This window comes from Sorex araneus, chromosome 1 (assembly GCF_027595985.1).
Source record: "Sorex araneus isolate mSorAra2 chromosome 1, mSorAra2.pri, whole genome shotgun sequence".
Classification (NCBI taxonomy): domain Eukaryota; kingdom Metazoa; phylum Chordata; class Mammalia; order Eulipotyphla; family Soricidae; genus Sorex; species Sorex araneus.
This window is the reverse complement of record NC_073302.1, coordinates 427012446-427032128: the sequence shown is the minus strand read 5'-3', so window position 1 is coordinate 427032128 and position 19683 is coordinate 427012446. Positions and strand designations below refer to the sequence as shown.

Below are 19683 nucleotides of genomic sequence, written 5' to 3'. Positions count from 1 at the left end.
GCCCCAGCTGCTGAGTGACCCACGGGGCTGATCAAACCACATCTGTCCCCCCCGCTCTCGCACTCCCCTTCATTTGGAAGCTCAGTGTTCCCTCCCTACCTCACCCCCAAGCTGGGAGGGGCCGCTGTCATGTACAGGCGTTGCACAGAGTCCAGTGCTCCCTGGATACTGATGGCAGGCATTTTGTTGTTGTTATTATTGTTGTTTGTTTTGGCTTTGGGGCCGCATCCGGTGATGCTCAGGGCTTACTCCTGGCTCTGTGCTTAGGAATTGCTTCTGGCAGTGCTCAGGGGAACATACAGAATGCTGGGATCAAACTCAGGGAGGCAGCATGCGAGGCAAGCTCCTTACCCTCTGTATTATCTCTCCAACCCCCCGATAGCAGACACTTGAGGCCCGTTGCTAATTGTGATGTGAGGGGAGGGGGCTCGCCTCCATCTACCCTAAGGCTGACAGTGTGCTGGGCCTTTGTCTCATGTACTCTTCGGCCACCAACAGCTTTGGGGGAAGGGACTTGGATTATTGGTGGATGGAATTTGGGGGGTAAGGAAGTGACTGCCTTTGAGGGGCCGTCCGTGCCAGGACTTGGGTGAAACTGTAAGACCAAACCAAACTGCAAAATCCCATCTTATCCATTCAATGCGCTTGGCTGGGCGTTTATGGGCCTCGGTGCGTCCATGAGTGTGTGATTACGGGGGGCCGTGGGCCGTGGTTCCTTCTTTGCTCTGAGCCATTTGGTGTGTCTCGGGGCTGGCGTGTGGGAAGCTGCTGACGCTGGTGCAGAAGGGGCTGGCTCTGCTGGCTCTGCCGGCTGTCGGGGGAGCCCTCTGCCCGAACTGCCAGCTGGGCCCTGGCACAGCGACTCCAGCGATGGAGGGAGCCAGCTGGGCTCGGCCTGATCCCCCACAAACAAAGCTTCCCCCAAAGGCACCAGAGACCCAAGACTAGGGGTAAAAGGTAATTTATTTAGATTTTTTTTAAACAAACCAACAAAAACATTTTAAGTTACATTAAAAAAAATCATTTCTACCTGAAAGTTTTGTAACTTTCCACATGGTGAATCAATAAAAGAATTAAAAAAAATCATTTCTATTTTGAAAGTGTCAAACTCTGAGAATGAACCAGAGTGCCAGTTTTTTTTTGTTTGTTTGTCTTCAGGCAATGGCTGTGATATGGTTCTGGTCATATTTCCCACAGCAGGCCTCATCCAGTCCATCTCTCGAGACCCTGTTCTAGAACCTTCAACTCTTAACTCTCTCACCGTCAGATCAATGTGCCTGGGAAGGCCTCTACCACAAGTCCCTTTCCTGCCCATCTTCCCTTTGCCGGCCTTTCTTGGGGACCGGCTGCTCGCCCCATTGGAATCTCAGCACCACCAAACTTCCACCTCAACTCCTGCCTCATCAAGTTCCTGCACCCCATCACCCCACGATGCCCCTAAGCCTCACCTGCATTCCCCGCCCAGCCCAGCTGGTACCTGGTTCACCAGCCCTACTTCAGTCCTGGTCTTTTTTTTTTTTCTTTTTGGGTCACACCCAGTATGCACAGGGGTTACTCCTAGCTGTACACTCAGGAATTACCCCTGGCAGTGCTCAGGGATGCTGGGAATCGAACCCGGGTCGGCCGCGTGCAAGGCAAACGCCCTACCCGCTGTGCTACCACTCCAGCCCTTCAGTCCTGGTCTTAGCACCTGCTGTGGGCTTTTAGTTTCCAATCTTCACAGCTTTACTGCCTCAAACCTGTTTCCACAGGCACAGAGGCGGACACACCTGAAACAGTAAACATGCTTCAAAGTGTAGGGGTGGGGGGAGGGGGGAGTGGGGGCTAGGGAAGGGTGTGGGGAGGATAGGCCCCAGGAACCACCTCACCTCCACACTGCCTGCATGCCTGGTGAGATGCCAGGCCTTGTCAAGGGGAGAGGGGGCCTTTAGCACCCAGAAAACAAGGTCTCTGAGGGCAGGACTGGTCTTCCACATCCCTCAGCCTGTGAGCACTGAGACTCGGGCTGGAGGCTTGGACTTCGAGCTTCAGGACAGGCGGGGCCTCTGCGGAGGGCGGGATGGCTGCTTCCCCGCGGCAGGGCGCGGGACACTCAGGCCTTCCTTTCACCCTGGGAGCAAGGTTTCTTGGGACCAGCCGCTAATGCTCATGGATTTGCCTACCCCCCAAGTGGACTGCGGGTAAGTCCAACAGCCCAGTAGGGGCGAACTTCAATCAGGCCTGCAAGTCCCAAGGAAGGATGCCTCCTTGTCGCCAGTCTAGCATGGGATCAGCCCTGCGCCACTCATTCCTAGGGCCCCACCAAAGCCCCCTCTCTGTTCCGGGGTGGGGGGTGGGGGGAATCACTGCTCATGAAAGCGCCCCCTATCCGCAAGGACAAGCCACTATTTAGCAAGTGGGCAAAACCCAGAGCTGCTCTCAGCACCGCCCGCCCGCCAGCCTCTTGCATCATCAACTCGGCTTCCTATGGGCACCTGGCAGAACCCCACAATCCTTTGCGAGTTTCATGGAAAGTCCAAGAACTGGCAACAGGGGAGCAGCAGAGGGCATTACCCTCTCCCCCCCCACACACCAAATGTTATTCAGAGAATATATTCTGGATCCATCCACCTTCCACCAACACCTTCTCCCACCTCCGGGCTCACCCAGCTCTATATTACACTTGACAAAATTCATCTCCTTTTAAAAATAACCTGGCCCGCCGAGATCCGCTCAGGGCAATGCCATTGCAAAGGCTGTCATTTAAAATCAGTCACAGTCGAAACAAAGCCAGTTGCAAGAGAATTGTCCTGATGGCTCGCAAGTCCCTGGAAATGGGTTTGCCTCGACCAGGCTGACCATTGGGGTGGAAACTCAGGAGCAGCCCGGCCCCGGCAGACCCTCCACCCACACCCTCATCTCCAAAGAGACAGAAAGTAAAAAGGCAAAGTTCTGCTTCGTATCCGTGCAGAACAAGACGCGTTATAAATAAATAAGGGCTCCTCAACTCGTGTGGCGAGGGGGGTTCCAGCTGTGTGGGGGGCAGTGGTGCACCCCCAGCTTCTCAGATGGACCCCTGCTCTGGTAGCTCTCAAGCTGTGTCCCGCTTTCCCAAATCACCCCGGGAACCACATGTGGGTGCAGTGAGAGGGAGACAGAATCGACCAGAGGCTGGTGATCACCCCAGGCTGGTGATCCCCCCAGGGGCCATCCCACCAGCTGGCCGAGCAAGGAATCGGTGACAGTCCCTCTGCTCTCATAACTGGAGCCAAAGCCTTTGGAAGAAGGGCGTGAGTGAGTGAGTGAAAAGCAGAGCAGAGTCCTGGGGAAACGCAGGCCACACAGGCTGGCTTCCCCTGGGCACCTAGGCTGCTGCTTTCAACTTCAGTCCTGGGGGGTGGGGACGGGGAAGAGCTCTGGGGTGGGGGTGGGGCGGGGTCTCAGCACCCGGGGCCGAGGTCAAGCTGTCGCAGCATGTCCTGCAGAGAGCCCTGCAGCCTGCTCAGGGCCACCACCTCCGTGGAGAAGAGCGAGGCTTCCAGGAGCCCGTCCAGGCTCTCCAACGCCTGCAGTTCCCGCGCCTGGGGCAAGGGGCAGTTCTTGGATGTGGCCAGCAGGCGCAGGAGGTCCCGAAGGTTCTCCAGGTCGTTGGCGATCTGGACGACGTTTCTGGAGGGCAGGCTGGTGAGGATCTGTTGGTAGGTGGCCAGCGCCTGGTCCATTGCGGACAGACTCAGGTCAGGGTGGAGGCCAGGGATGAAATCCAAACCGGTGACTCTCTGCTTGGAGGAGACAGACTGCTGTGTGTGGAGAGAGCAGGAAGAGCTCATGAGGCTGGAGAAAGTCAGGGGGCCTGGGGCGCACAGCAGCTCTGCTCAGGGGCCACACAGGGTCGGGGAGCAGCTCAGGACCTCGTGTTCTCTACCCTTGAGCTCTACCTAGACTAGGGTTAGGGTTAGCAGTTCTTGGCGGGGGTAGGGAGCAAAATGTGGTGCTGGGGATCTAACCTGGGTTGGCTGCATGCAAGGCCAGTGCTCTACCTGCTGTCCTGTATCTCCAGCCCTCCGCGATTTCTCCACCACTCACAGAAGTTCTTGTACTCCCTCATTCTTATGTTTCTTTCTTTCTTTTTTTTTTTTTTGAATTTCTAAGATTCGAACCCAGGACCTCAAACATAGCAGGCCTCTGCCTACCACTGAGACTACCTCTATGGTGCTTTAGATAGTAAAGTATCTTCCCCCAGCACAAGGCCCTCCCTCAGGCACCCCTTTTTCACTCCCTTGCACCTCCAGTAGACCCCTCCCTCCCTGCCAGCTTCTCCCCTCAGTCCTATACTCTTAAGGGTGATGGTGTCCCCACAAAGCACCTCACCGTCAGCTCCAAACTCTACCATCAGGGGGGACACTGTCCTGCCCATCTTCACTTTCCCCACTCTTCCCCCATGCCACCCACTTTGCCAGACCCTGGATGCATCCCGTGCAGGTTTTTGAAGGAGCCTTTTGAAACCCAGGGGTGGGGGCTGGGGAGATGACCCCATAGGGCTGGCGCTCAAGCACTGCAGGCTGCAGGCTTCAGGTTCAATCCCGAGTACCATATGGTCCTGCCAACGCCACCAGGAGGAACCCCCAAACTGTGCTGGTTGGAGCACCTGAGCACAGCCAAGACACACACACAGAGGCACACACATGTATACACACATGCACACACACATGCATACACTTGGGTTTTCCTCTGTGGAAAGCCCCAAATTCTAGTTTGGAGCTGTCTTAGTTCCTAGCCACCCACTTTCTTTTTTTTTTTTTGTTGTTGTTGTTGTTGTTTTCCTTCTTTTTGGGTCACAACCGGCGATGCACAGGGGTTACTCCTGGCTCATGCACTCAGGAATTACTCCTGGCGGTGTACAGGGACCATATGGGATGCTGGGATTCGAACCTGGGTCGGCCGCGTGCAAGGCAAATGCCCTACCCGCGGTGCTATTGCTCCAGCCCCAAGCCACCCACTTTCTATGTGGCTGCACAAGGTCACAACAATGGCTGGGAAGCAAGAGACTCCAGACTCCCCCTTGTAGGATGAAGGGTCTGAGAATCTGTGGCTGCAAATCCTCTGAGTGCACGGGGCTCTGTGGGACACACACATACACACACACGCACATTCACATACAAACTTACACACACATACACACTCACACACATACACACAAACACTCATACACACATACTTACACACAGGCACACATATACACACACTCACAAGCACACATATACTCACAAACACTCATATGCACACTCGCAAACACACACATACACACACAATCACACTCCATACACACTCGCACACTTGCTTTATCTCCTGGAATCGGAAGGTCTTGAGGAAGATCTTGAGTTAGTCTCATGATCTAACAGGTTCCCAGACTGATTTGACTCACTACCCCCTTTTTGGGAAAAATTTTTTTAAAAGACCACTCAGCTCAGTATGCCCACCCTCCCCACTGCCCCCCAGATCTCCCATCATTGAGGGGCAAACAGAAAGAGTCCCACCCCCATGGTACCTGAGACTACGATGAACCTCCCCATCATTTCAGCACCAGCCCCCGTCCTACCCCCAGGTGGTCTCACCCGCCAGTGATGCGGATTCAGACCAGCTGGGAGACACTGAGCTCAATGTTGTCACTCTGGGAGACAGCCTGGAAGGAGCTTAAGACCTTGGGGACAGAGCAGGGTGGCTGGAAATTCACAGCCCTTCGGCCTCCTGGCCAGAGACAGAGCTCACGGGGGGGGACCCTCGGTGATCCTCAAGAGCTGAGTGCAAGGGGCAGCTGGCTTTGTGGAGTCGCTCGGGGCCAGCGCCCTCGGGAACCGTGCCCACCATAAGCGCATTCAGGAGCCGCCAGAGAGGCTGGGGCGCTGGTTCCTGCCCACGAGGCCTTCGTGGGTCCCTGTGCTCCTGGGCTCTGGGTAAGGAAGGAAGGAAGCCGCGAGGCCCTGGCCACCGGGCCCCTCTGGGTTCCACGCAGGGCCTGGGAGCCCCTGAAGAGAGAGGGTCGTGTCCCTGGTGTCTCCCCAGACCCCCCGTACCGTGTGTGAAATGTCAGTGATCCTGGTGACGATCGTCCTGATGAGGGTTTTGGTGTCGTCCTGAACATCGTGGACGGGCGCGGCGTCGATCAGGCAGGGCCAGAGCAGCAGGAGTCGGCACAGAGCTCCGCAGTGCATTGTCCTGGCTGGGATGGGCTCCTGGGGCCTGGGGACAGGGAGCCTGTGAGTTCACATGAGAACATAGGAGGTTCGGCCGGAGAGACGGGACAAATACCACGGCGCTGGCCCGTCATGAAGTTGCGACTGAGATCCTGGTCCTCCGGCACTGCCAGGCGTGGCCCCTGAGCCTGGAGCCAAGAGTGGCCCCTTAGCATAGAGCCAGTCATGGCCTCTTAGCCTGGAGCCAGAAGTGGCCCTTGAGTCCAGCACCAGACCTGGACCCTGAGTCTGGAACCAGGTATGACCCCTGAGCATAGAACTAGGCATGGCCTCTGAGCTTAGGACCAGGCGTGGTCCTTGAGCACCAGCAATGGTTCTTAAGCCCAAAACTGGGTCTGCATCCTGAGCCTGGGACCAGGCATGACCCCTGAGCACACAGATGTTCCCAGGCTGGCCCCTGGCAGCTCCTACTCATCCAGGAGCCCCGTTAATGGCCACATTATCAGACACGCTCGCTCGCAATGAGAGCGGCTTGCAGCTCTATCATCCCTCAAAGACAATTTATTATCTAGAAGCGCATGAATGAAACGTGGTCCCCGGGGGAGGGGTGCGACCTATCAATAAAACCAGGATGAAGCGTCTAATAGACTGCAGAGCCATCATTCGGGGCACGGTCACCGGGACATGACGAGGATGGGTGACTTCATCTCACGCTTCACGGAACAGAGCGGGCTTTTAAGGGCTGGTGCCCAGACATTCCGCAGCTGCCTGACTTCAGGCGTATCGCATAAGCACTAAAAACTCTACCTTTGTCCTCTGCAATGTACCTCTCTCCAGGCTTTTATGAGGATCAAATGAGATAATGCACAAGCAAGAGCCTTTAAAAGGTGCTGAGAAATGGACTCGATTACTAGGCTATTATGAGACATTAGGATACGTGTCCTCTCCATTACTCTGGGAGCAGCCCACGGAGAGCTCCGAATGGCATTTATCACTCGTTTTCTTGCTTCCTTTCTCTCCCCAAATCCAACCAACCCTCACTGAGGACCTGAGCATGTGGGCGCAGTGCTAGATACCAAGGAGACAGAAACAGTAACGGCTATAGGGCTGAAGTCATAGTCCAGCAGGTAGGGCGTTTGCTTGCACATGGCTAACCTGGGTTCCATGCCCAACACCCCATATGGTCCCCTGAGCCTGCCAGGAGTGATCCCTGAGCACAGATCTGGGAGTAAGTCTTGAGCACTGCTGGGTATGGCCCCCCCAATTAAAATATAATAATGGCTGTTCTCCCCACGTCAAGTTGCTAGTAAAGTCACAGGAGAAAAGGGCAATTAGCCCAGTGCTAGACAGGAAGGAAGTACTTTGTAAGGAAAAGAGAATATTGGAGCACACAGGGGCGGGATGGGGGGCTTCCTAGAAGAGGTGTCATCTATTATAGTAAAGGTGGATTTAGCATAGAAAGTGGATTTTCTAAGTTACCAGGAAAGCATCTGGTGCAAAGAAGGGCATGAAGGCAGGAGAGAATATATAAAAGGTTTGCCCAGAATGCTTGATGTTCCAAGTTGTGGAAGCATAAATCCCTGAATAATATGCAGCTCCTTGATTAAGCATGCCAGCTATAACGAGATACACGAGGCTAAAGGTAATAAAGCTAAACGTGTGCGAGTCCATGGCCAACAGTCCGTGCTAAAGATGTGAGGGTGAGTCGGAAATAATCATCAGATGTAAGTAAATATTAGGACGAAGGCTGGAGAGACAGTGGAATAAGTTCATTTATGCCTTTGTGTTCTGTCTCAAATGGATAAAAGCAGGTAATGCGTGTTCTGTCCCTGGGTGATAATATTAGTATGATTCATGTTCGGACAAGATAATAGAGATAAGCAGTTGCTTTATACATTATTTATAACATTTCATCAAGGCATGCTTTTTTTTCATCGGGTTTTCTAGAAGAGGGGAAACAGAAGGAAGATGAGTGACCTTGCTTACAGCTAAGAAGGAGAGCAGGGATTTTACTGAGGGCTGCCTAACCCAAAAAGATGGGGTGTCTTCTACCCACACACACCATTTTTCCAGCCTTTAGGGAAAAATCCCACATTACCAGGTACCCATGGGTCCATCAAGGCAGGCACTGTATATACCCTAGTCTAGAATAAAGCTACAAGTTTGTACCCCAATACCCACTTTAACTACAAAAGGTACTCTCAAGGGGTGGAAGACAGCACAATAGTTAGGGAGCATGTGTAACATTTGCTGGAATAGCGTCCTGGTACCACATGGTCCCCCAGCACTGCGGGGTGACCTGGGTGGCCTGCTATCCCTGACACCAGGCCTGCACGGAATCACATCCTCATGTCCTTCCAGAACCATGTGTTGGCCCGGATGGTAGAGAATCACCAGAGGATCCCCAGAGGTCTCCTGAGCACTGCCTGGAAGGTCCAAAGAAAGGGAAAAAAAAAGCAAAGCAAAGCAAAATAAAACAAAACATACTCAGTAATTTGGGAGGGGAGGAATACTTCAGGTGATTTTTTTTTAAATCTTAACTTCTCCCATAAAAAGCTGTAAGTCCCACTGCTACTTGCTTAGTACCTGAGTAACTGCTTAGTACCTGAGTAACAATGTTTGTGGGCTGGGTTGAACAGAGCAAATCCACACAAGGGTTTCATGAAACCTTAGCAAACCTGGGTGTGGAGGTGGGGGGTTGGAATGAGATCCCCCAGGGCAGCAGGGGGCGCTGCCCTTGTTGGATGCATGTCTCCATTGCCTGAAAGCACCCAGCCCAATGGGCTCAACAGAATGCAGATGGGTTAAATGGTGCCACCTCCCTCCAGAATGAAATGAATCTGTGACACTCCTGTGCTGCTGAAGATAGGAGACAAGTGCGTAAATGTCCCCATATATGAACCCAATCATTTCCATGCAGGGTTTGAGACACTCAAGCAATGCTTCCTCTAGCCAAGGCCGAATCGACCCCATGTCCTGGAAGTCTCAATGGGATGTCTGGGATTTCAGGGGCTTCCCCCCATAGGACAAGAGCCGGATTCATTCCCAGGATTCCTGTAACTGACACTCTCCTTCCCAAGAGAATTTATTGCCAGATAAACTCCAGTCACAGTCACGATCAGGCCAGGCTACCAGGTAACACCCAAGTGAAAACAGTTTTACAAGCCCCTTCTATCACTGCAGATACTAGACTAGACGCCGGTGGAAGCTGCAAAGAGATTACAGTTCTTTGAAACATGGACATGAGAAGCGGTAGCTGTGTGTGTCGGCCTGAAAGGAGAGACCAGATTTATGGGAGCACCCTGGGGCTGGGGGATTGCAGGGAGAACTCATAATAGATCAGCAGAGATCAGGGCGACTGAAAGCAAACCTGATCACAGACACACACAGACAGGACACAAACAGAACTCAAACTCCCAACACACATCACCAAACACGCAGCACACAGACTCTCTCTCTCTCTCTCTCTCTCTCTCTCTCTCTCTCTCTCTCACACACACACACACACACACACAGAGCAATGCATCATTCTCCTAGTTCCAGTTGTTATTTGTCTCCAATATCTATTGTGCGCTCTCTCTCTCTCTCTCTCTCTCTCTCTCTCTCTCTCTCTCTCACTCTCTGTATTCTGGGTCACACCCAGTCATGCTCAGGGCTAACTCCTGGCTTTGTGCTCAGAGATTATTCTTTGTGGGCTCGGGGGGAACATATTGTGCCAGGGATCAGACCCAGATCTGCTACATGCAAGGCAGTGTCTTACCCACTGTACTATTGCTCTGGCCCCGGTTGCTTTCTTCTTACCAAGCAACAGAACTCTCAAGTCTTAGCAAAGGAGAGTGCAGAAAACACTGCATCTCCCAACTTGGGCGTCCCTGTCAGTGAATCCTGGCCAGTTCCATGTAACACTGGTGCCGGGTGGCAGTTCTTATGCTGGGTGACTTAGCCCTTGCCTTTCTCACTACGTCCCCTGTGCTGAAATGTGGGTGTGGGCGCTGCCATTACGCCCCCATTTTGGATGATGAAGATGCAGTCTCACCTTAGGTCAGAGCACGGCACTGCAGGAGCCCGATCCCGGGGCCTTTGTGGGCCCGAGATCCCACACAGCCCAGATCTGCCTTATCTGTGATGCGTGTGAGCACAGGACGGTGGGTCAAGCCACTATGAAGTGCAGTCAAGCTTAATGCTAACTAATGTACACACCCAGCCATGGCCATCAGAAAAGGGGGCTTGTCTCCAGGCTTCCCTGGCTCACCTGAGCCAGGGAAGCCTGGAGACAAGAAGTGGGGGGTGGGGGAGAGGCTGGGGAGAACAGGGGTGAGGAACTGGAGATGAGAGCAAATTGAATTTTCTCCAGCACAGCGTCCCAGTACCTCGAGTTACTCAATACATATCTGGTGGTTGACAGCTAGTCCACCCAACACTTACTAGGGGCAGGAAAAGAGACAAAAGGGGGTTGGAAGCCCAGCAAGAGGGGGGAACTGGTGGTTCTCCCAGGAAGCCTGTTTGGAGACTGCAGGATTTGAGGTTATCTAATTACATTTATTCTTTCTATTTTTTTTTTTTTTAGCCAGACCCAGCAGTGCTCAGAGATCACACCTGGTAGGTGTCCTGGGACCACATGCGTTGCTGGGGATCGAACCCATGTTGACCATGTGCAAGGCAAGTGTCCTCCCGGCTGTACTATCTCTCTTGCCCCACATTCATTATTCCTTAAAAATAAAAGTGAAGAGGCTGTAGCTACAGCATAGGGCATTTACCTTGCATGCGGCTGATCAGGGTTCGCTCCCCAGCATCCCATAAGGTCCCCTGAACACCACCAAGAATAATTCCTGAGTGCAGAGCCAGGAGTAACCCCTGTGCATCACCAGGTGTGACTCAAAAAGAAAAAAAAAGTGAAGAGCCAAACAGTGCTCTTAGGTAACTGGTTTAGGAATGTCCTCAATGGGGACTGGAGAGATCACTCCAGGGGCGGGGTGTATGCTGTGCACGGAGGAGGCTTGGGTTTGAGCCCCAGAACCACCCGGTCCCCTGCTGAGCTCTGTGAGGTAGGTCTGCACCCCCCTCTAAAAAAAACCCAAAGAATTCATGCAATGAGCTACAATTTAAGGAAGAACAATTACACAGGTCAAATGCTGGGGCAAGGCGGGGAGGGAGTCTATAGCATAATAAACTGTAGGGTTTGGCAGAACTGCGAGTTTCTGTTTTTTCAGTGATAAAATTTGGGCTGGAGCGATAGCACAGAGCTGGAGCAATAGCACAGTGGGTAGGGCATTTGCCTTGCACGCGGCTGACCCGGGCTTGATTCCTCCGCCCCTCTCAGAGAGCCCGGCAAGCTACTGAGAGTATCTCGCCTGCATGGGAGATCCTGGCAAGCTACCTGTGGCATATTCGATATGCCAAAAACAGTAACAACAGGTCTCACAATGGAGACGTTGCTGGTGCCCGCTCAAGCAAATCGATGAGCAACGGGATGACAGTGATACGGTGATACAGTGAAAATGAGAGGTGATGTTTGTCATAATCCCCACGCGTGAATGGCGGAAATGAGACCCTGCAGCTAAGGTGCTAGCGCTGCTCCCAGCACACAGTCAACCCCACTTAACCATTGTCACCGTTATTTCCAGTGAAGGAATCAAGGGGGCACCCAGGAGGAGGTGGCATTTGGATGGGGAGGGGTATGTAAAGGTAGAGGGGAAGGGTAGGCCAGCACAAGGTGCAGGGGCTGGAGAAGCAGGGGTGGAGGTGGGCGGTTCAGGAGAGGGTGACTTAGGAGGAGTGAGTGTCCCGGAGGCAGGATAGGTTGGCTGTAGGGACCTCTGTGGAGGGCCACTGCCAGGGGAAATTCACACATGACAGGAAGGGTGGGGGCTGAGGATGGGGACAGATCAGAAAACTGGGGGCAGGTTTGCTGGTTTGCTGTTATGGGGGTGCAGGTGGGAAGCTCAGGTGGACTGTAGAGCCGAGGGCTGCGTATGGGGAGCCTCAAAGTGGCAGAGGGAGAGCTGGGGGTGCAGGGAGGGGTGGGGAGCGGAGGGGGGAAACACAGCCCTCAGGCTTGGCTGCAGGGCCCTTGCTCGCTCAGAGTCTCCAGAGGGGCTGTGAGGAGTCAGGAACATTCTGCAAGTTGGCAGAGCTGCGTGGACGTGTTAACAAGCCTCTGAGCCCCATTGGAGCAGAGCCTGGGGAGGGGTAGGGGTGGGGTGGGGGAGAGCGGCGCGGGTCCTGTAGGCTGCAGGGGGAGAATGTGAGGGGAGGGAGGCCCACTACCACCCAAAGCCTCTGCTCTTCCCAGGCCACCTGCTCACCCGCTCGGGCCTGAGGCTGACTCCTTCTCTTTTAATTAAGGCTCGGCCCACTCCCCACGCCCCCTCCCTGCAGGAGTGCTCGGGAGGGGAGCAGAGGCGAGCCAGACAATGGAGCCACAGGCAAGCGCTACATAATAAAATGTAATCACAGAAAGCAGGTCCCTGGGCGAGCCTGCTGCGGGAGGCCCAGCCCGCACCAACACCAAGGCAGACACAATTTCCTGCTCTCTGACACCACCTGGGTCCAGGGAGGGGGACCCGCCTCCCCTCACTCTCCTAAACTCACAGAAAGCTGCGACCCCCACCCCCCTAAGGAGCTGGAGGTCACCTTCCTGCTGGTCCTGCGGGATGAAGAGACTAAGTGGGGTCTGTGTGTGTTTGTGTGTGTGTGTCCAGGGACGAGACTAAGTGGGGTCTGTGTGTGTGTGTGTGTGTGTGTGTGTGTGTCGGGGAGCTGGGGGCGGCTTTTTTAGCTGGGCAGCTCTGGGCAGCCCTTTGGTCTCCCTATTTGCATGCAGAGTAGCTGAGAGGCCCCAGGATCTATCTGGTCACTGAGGGGGGAGGTGACGGGCACTGCTGGGGTCCAGCCTGACCTTCATCCTGGGTCCTGGCCATTCTGATGCCGGGTGCTACAGGGCAGGGCACTATACCTGTCCCCAGCCTTCTATGGGACATGCTTTTTGCCCTTATAAACTCGCTTGACCCTCTCCAACTTTCTTGACTGTATTCCAGGAGACAGAGAGGTACATGTACGAGAAATAGGTATAAAGAAATAAAACTTTTGGGGCTGGAGCGATAGCACAGCGGGTAGGGCGTTTGCTTTGCACGCGGCTGACCCGGGTTCTAATCCCAGCATCCCATATGGTCCCCTGAGCACCCCAGGGGTAATTCCTGAGTGAAGAGCCAGGAGTAACCCCTGTGCATCGCCGGGTGTGACCCAAAAAACAAACAAAAAAAAGAAATAAATAAAACTTTTTATTGGGGATTGGGGCTCCTCAGCAGGGCTGCGGGGGCTCCGGGCAGCACTTGGCCAACTAGCCCTGCTAGCTCATTGATGGAACTCGACAATGTGGGTTTTCTTGGGCTAGGGGTACTGCTGGCCACCAGGATCACAAATGACAGTAGTGGGGGGAGTTACGATGGGTTTAGTAAGCCCTGAAGCGCTGGGGATCCAATCCTGGGCCTGAGATAAGCAAGGCATTTGCCCAAGTACCAAGAAATAAAATTCACCCTCACTACAGGTTATACAGTCTTCGATGTCTCTGTTCAGTCTTTGAATCCTTTGTTTTTATTGGGGGTGGGTTGGAGCCACAGCTGGGGGTGCCTGGTGGCTAGTCCATACTCTGAGCTTTGGGGATTGCTCCCCGTGGCGCTCAGGGGATCGTGTGATACTGGGGATCATTGAACCCAGCCTCCTGCACGCAAAGCATCCTTCAGCCCTTCGAACCATCTCTCTTGCCCTCTGTTCTGTTCTTTTGGTTGTTGTTGTTTTGTTTGGGGGCCACACCAGGCAATGCTCGGGGATTACTCCTGGCAGTACTCAGGACACCAGATGGGATGCTGAGGATTGAGCCTGGGTCAGTTGCGTGCAAGGCAAACACCCTCGCTGCTCTACCATCACTCCTCTGTTCTGTTCTTGATTGCAAAGTACAGTTTGAGTGATACCCAAACAGCTTGAGTGCCTTTTCTCTTTTTTGTAACCAAGACCCAGAGCCACACTGGAAAAATTATGTTGATCTTAGCCAGATCTCAGGGTGTGGGGGTTATATTCTACCTCCTTGTTGGAAACTGCCCTCCACTAGGATCCTCCAATGGATCCAAGAATATAGGATAATAATCCTATATTCCTGTTGATCAGATCCTGCAGCTCAACACCAGGAGGGAGAGGAGCTGTGGTCAGCTGGTGATGTCTGCCTGGTGCAGGGGCGGTGGGTTCGCCTTCATACCTGCATTTCCCTGGGGCCTGCTCAGGTGCTCTTTCGATCACTTCCAGCGCACAAATGGCACATTTCTCAACCCTGATCATGATCCAACTGGGCCAGTCTGCCTGGAGTGTGGCTTACCTGCTCCCCTCTGAAAGTCCCATTTTAGACTCCACCTTTGCCCCTTAGAAATGCCTGAGAACAGAGGCAGGTGGTGTTTGGGGCGTGAGTTCCCCCTCGGATGACTTCCTGCCCCCTTGTCTGGGAGCTCGAGGCCCGCAGGGATCTGAGCCCTGCAGCTCCCTGAGCTCAGCCCTCGATGCTCTCCCACCTGATTCATCAGCCTGACTCCTCTCCTGTCCTGGGGGGGCGCTGCTCTTTCTGTTATGCTCCCCTCTTTCCAGGGTCTTTCCTCTTCTTCCGTGCCTCGAGTCCCACTCCACTCCCTACCGAATCCGGACCACTCCACAATACAGTGTTTGCTGCTTGAGTTTGGGGAGCTGGGGATTACACCCTCCCCGGGGACCGGGAGCTGCTGGCCCTGCCACCAATCATGCATTTCTCCCCAGAGAGCCAAGCCATGGAGCAGAAGGAGCCACAGGGAGCCACTGGCCGAGGAGCTGGGTGCTCCTTGCATCCCGCCAGAGTCAGGGCAAGGATTAGCAGGGGCCTGGGTACCACATGTGTTGTTTCCAAGCAGGGACATGCTTCCTTTCTGATTCTCAGAGCCAACTACACGAATAAAGGAGAGTTCCAAGGCATTCTCCTGGCCAGCCGGCACAGAGTGGCTGCCTGCCGCTGGGAAGGTGGACTCCAGGAGAAGTCGACTCAAGTTTCCTTTCAAAACCAGGGGCTGGTTAAAGGTGGGAATCAACCACAAGTGTGTGTGGGGCGGAGGGAACATAGAGAAAGTACCAGAATAGTTGGAAATGATCACACTGGACAAGAACTGAGTGTTTAAAGTAGCTAAAGGAATATTCCTGAGAAGTTTTCAGTACCTGTATAGCAAGCCACAATGTCCAAAAGGGTGGGCAGAGAGAGAGAGAGAGAGGGGGGGGAGGGAGGGTGGTGATAGGAAGGAAACTGGTGCTGGGAAATGTACCCTGGTAGTGGTATGGGTGCTGAAACACTGTATGACTGAAACCTAATCATGCCCTGAAACCAAAAGTAGCACCACCAGGAATGTTCTCCAAACCAAGAACAGAAACAAATCACATACATGGCACTCAGGATGCACGTGCATAGACTCCACCTTCCTGCCAGCCCTCCCTCTGTCCCTAACTGCCTACAATCCTGGATGGGGTAGAGGGGCAGCAGGGAGGGAGTGTGGGACAACCTGTGAGCCAAACACTCCCAAGTGGCCAGCACTGCACCCTGTTCCAGCCTCTCTGGGACACAGGCATCTGCCCTGGGGCTGCAGGCAGGAATGGGCTGCAATCTCCCTGGCTCTGTCCTTGGTGCTCGGAGCTATTTCCTGGAACAGAGGGGGGAGGAAAAATATTTCCCCCAAATACCAAGAAGAGTTATTTTGGGCCTTAGATGTACCAAATATGACAAAGGACACTCCTTTGGCCAGCATGGAAGTGTTCCCCACCGCCGAGGTCCTCGATTGCTTGAAAAGGAAAGAACCCACCACCATCCCAGCTTCGCGCTGGCTGCCCCAACTACCTAGAGGAGAGCAATGATCCCTGTTGCCTCTCCGACTACATAGAGGAGAGCAATGATCCCTGTTGCCTTCCTGCCCGTGAGAGGGTGAGGCAGCGGCAGTGACTGTGCTGTTTGAAATAAACACAAAACCCGACGGAAGCCTTCCCTCCTGTGACCTCGCCTCTGCAGAACAACCTGGGGGAAGGCCAGCCCCAGATGGCCACTGCCCACCCGCAGACCCCACAGAACCAACACTGGAAGCCACCACCAGAAGCAAATTCGCACCAAGGAGCCATTCTTTTGAATTGCTCCTGCCTCGCCCCCCGACCACCCTTCCAGCAAGTCAGAAATCACAGCATCATCTCCAAGGCGATGATCCCAGAGCCGGGGAGAGACCTCAGGGGGCTAGTGAACATACTTTGCACAGAGGAGGCCTGGGTTCAATCCCCAACACTGCCAGGGATGACCCCTGAGTTTCTGAGACCCACTGGGTATGGCCCCAAAGAAGCAGGCTGTGGGTGCCACTCAGTCCTAATGGCTATTAAGGAGATCCCTTTCCCAAGTCGGCTGTCCTGAAGCTATAGACACTGGTGTGTGTGTGTGTGTGTGTGTGTGTGTGTGTGTGTGTGTGTGTCTGTGGTTTCCATACACAGACAATCTAAGCCAAGTCCAGGGAGAAGGCAGGTTCTGGGGTGTCTGGTGGGTTTTTCTGGTGTCCACCGGTCACCAGTGCCTATAAGGTGATTTTAACCCTTGGCTAGAAATCGAGACACTTGGAATTTGTCTTTCTCATGATCTGCTGTGTTGTCTCCTGAGGAAACCCCATTTTATCTGCGGGGAAAAAAGTTCTTTCCCGGCTTTGAGGTCAGAGGCCAGAGAAGGCTGAGATCCTGCACAACCTCTCTAGACTTGGGTCCTCCCTCCCTTCCTCCCTCCCTTCCTTCCTTCCTTCCTTCCTTCCTTCCTTCCTTCCTTCCTTCCTTCCTTCCTTCCTTCCTTCCTTCCTTCCTTCCTTCCTTCCTTCCTTCCTTCCTTCTCTTCTTTTATCCCTTTTTTTTTCTGTGTTTGGGCCATATCTGGCAATGCTCAGGAGTTGCTCCTGGCTCTGCCCTAAGGAATTACTCCCATTGGTGCTTGGGGGAGCCACATGGGACCAGGGACCGAATCTTGGTGGGTTGCATGCACAGCAAGCACCCTGCCTACTATGTTATGGCTCTGGCCCCACCCTCCCCCACTCCTTTCTATTCCACTGTCTTCCTCCAGGGCCTTCAGAAGCCAGGTGGAAAAGTCTGAATTTGTACCTATGGAGTCAGGCCACAACTGGGCTCAGAAATGGAGCACTTATATCCATGTCCTCCTGTTCCCCAATTTTATATTTGGCTTTCTAAGAGGTGCTCATGAGTCCCAGGGCTAATCCTGGAGACGGCAATTCTCAGACAATTGGGCCGAGAGTGCAATGCAAGGGCCAGGGATGAGGTGCTGCTGGGGCTCTGTGAAGGGCACCTCTGGGGCCACCCTGAAGGTGTTCTGGGCCCCCAAGTTGCACGTGGTGGAACTCAAGGTCTCCAGCGGTTACAGCCCAGGATGCTGGGGTAGGGGTTACAGTGCCAACAATGGAATATATCTGCATCATGCAAGGACATCTTCCCAAACTCCGAATCCCAACTTTATGTCCTGCAAAGGGGAACAGGACACCCTGATCTCTGGGGATGTGCCCAGGATCGTTTCCAAAGCACCCCAGCACGGGCCCAGCGCTCTGTTCTCCTGGGGCCCTGCCTGGCTCAGATTTAGATTTTTTTCTCTCTTTTATTCCTTTCTCTCTCTCTCTCTCTCTCTCTCTCTCTCTCTCTCTCTCTCTCTCTCTCTCTCTCTCTCTTTGGGTTTTGGATCACATCCAGCAGAGTTCAGGATTTATTCCTGGCTCTGCACTCAGGGATTACTCCTGACGGGGCTCAGGGGATCATATGGTATGCCGGGGATTGAACCCAGGTGTGCAAGGCAAGCGCCCTGACAGCTGTACTATTGCTCCGGCCCTAAGGCATAGATTTCTTTCTGCCCGTGGGCACAGGTTCTCCAAACCCTACCCAGCCGGCGCCTCCAAATGCCTTCCCGCTGGTTACCGGGGTCTAGACCTGGGTCCCCAGCCCTGCCCCACGCCCGCCTCGGTTTCCCCGGACTCTGGGGCAGCGTGTGGTGCTGTGACCGGCCAAGAAAGACAAATCAAGAAGGAGAGAGGAGCGCCCGGCCTTACCTCGCAGTTGCTGGTGCCACGAATCCTCCGGGGCTCCATGCCTGCCCGCCCGTCTTATAGCCGCCCAGCACAGCTTGCGCAACGGGCCGGCAGGCCCCAGCGCACCCGTGCCAGCGCCCGCCCCGCCCCGGGGGGCAGCTTTGGCCACACTGCGGCCGCCCGGGAGAGGCCGGGAGTCCGGGCGCCCGGAGCCAGCGCGCATCGTCGAGCCCCGAGGTTTGGGGACGCTGGCAGGAGCGAGAAATCCTCGAGGTCGGGCCGTGGGTCGTCGGGGCGAGCGCAGAGGGGGACAGGGCTCCTTGGCGCCCGCTGGGGATTCGGACAGGCGGCCTCGACGAGCCGCGGCGGGCTGACAGCGAGCCCGGGACACGGGACAACCAGCTTGCAGGGCGCAGGGAGCCGACGGAATTGGGCGCCCCGGGAAACTAGGATCAGTAGGAAGCCGATCCTCACACAGGGAAGGGGGGAGACGGCGCTCTCTCCACTCCCTCCCCGGCGCGCCCAGAACCCCGTGCCAAGACCCGGTCTGCCGGTGGGCACCCGTCCCCGAGCAGGGAAGAGAGCGCCTGAGCCAGTCGGGGACTGTAGGTCACCGCTATGTCTCAGTTCATATCCCAGCTCTCAGAGCGAAGGATTTGACTCTTCTTCCTTGTTTCAGGACCACACCCAGCTATGTTCCAGGGCTTCTTACTACTCTTGCTGGTGGTCGCTTCGGTGGTGTTGTGAGATCATGGGAAGCCGGTGGGTTGAACTTGGGCCAACAGCCCTTGGAGCTCTCTCTCCAGCTCCAAAGTATTTCACCTTGGTGGTGGTTTGGGCGTGGGGGGTGAGGGGGGGTACGCGGGCAAGTGGGGTGGAGGAGGACTCCACACCTCGCAGTGTTTGTTGCCTACTGACTTCTGGATCTGTGCCTAGGGCTCACGTCTGGAGCTACTGGGGTTGGCCATGTGCAAGGTAAGCACTTTAACAACGCCCTCAAGTCTGTGTGCTATTTCTAAGGGTCGAGTATTTAACTTTCTTTGGGGCCACACCCCGATGTGCTCAGGGCTTACTCCTGGAGGGGCTTGCAGAGTGGATTGAACCCACCCAGCTGTGTCAAGGCAAGCACCTTAGCCCTGTACTATCTCAGGCCCCAAGGATTTCACTTTCAAGACATTTTAAATGAAAATGTCAAACATACTGCAAAGTTCACCCTAGAGTGAACAGTGATTACTTTTCCATATTTGCTTTTCATGTCATCCTTGAATAGTTCAGTGTGGATCTCTGAAAAAAAATATGAGAAAGCATTTTGTATATAAGTGTGAGGCCATTTTCACACAATAACCATTCCTTACCGTCACCAATGAACGAATCTACATTCCCATTTCCTCAGAGTTCCCATATGT

General features: G+C 54.3%; 1 protein-coding gene across 2 annotated transcripts; it reads right to left on the bottom strand.

The window, feature by feature from the left end:
* Positions 1-970: 970 nt before the first annotated feature.
* LEP (leptin) lies at positions 971-18303 on the bottom strand. Of its 2 annotated transcripts, none has more exons than XM_004608285.2 (3): positions 18299-18303; positions 6054-6219; positions 971-3779 (listed from the first exon to the last, which is right to left on the bottom strand). In XM_004608285.2, exons 2-3 carry the CDS (start codon positions 6189-6191, stop codon positions 3420-3422), a joined length of 498 nt encoding a protein of 165 aa, XP_004608342.2. In that variant the 5' UTR covers positions 6192-6219; positions 18299-18303; the 3' UTR covers positions 971-3419. The 2 variants fall into 2 exon arrangements, with proteins under 2 accessions (XP_004608342.2, XP_055000174.1); XM_055144199.1 differs by having other exon boundaries at positions 971-3776.
* Between the last annotated feature and the right edge of the window lie 1380 nt (positions 18304-19683).

Excerpts from the sequence above, each read along its gene's own strand:
- LEP (XM_004608285.2), bottom strand. The coding sequence starts at position 6,191 with ATGCACTGCGGAGCTCTGTGCCGACTCCTGCTGCTCTGGCCCTGCCTG. Across the intron at positions 3,780-6,053 it reads TCACTGACATTTCACACACG|CAGTCTGTCTCCTCCAAGCA; the intron begins GTACGGGGGGTC and ends CTCCACACACAG.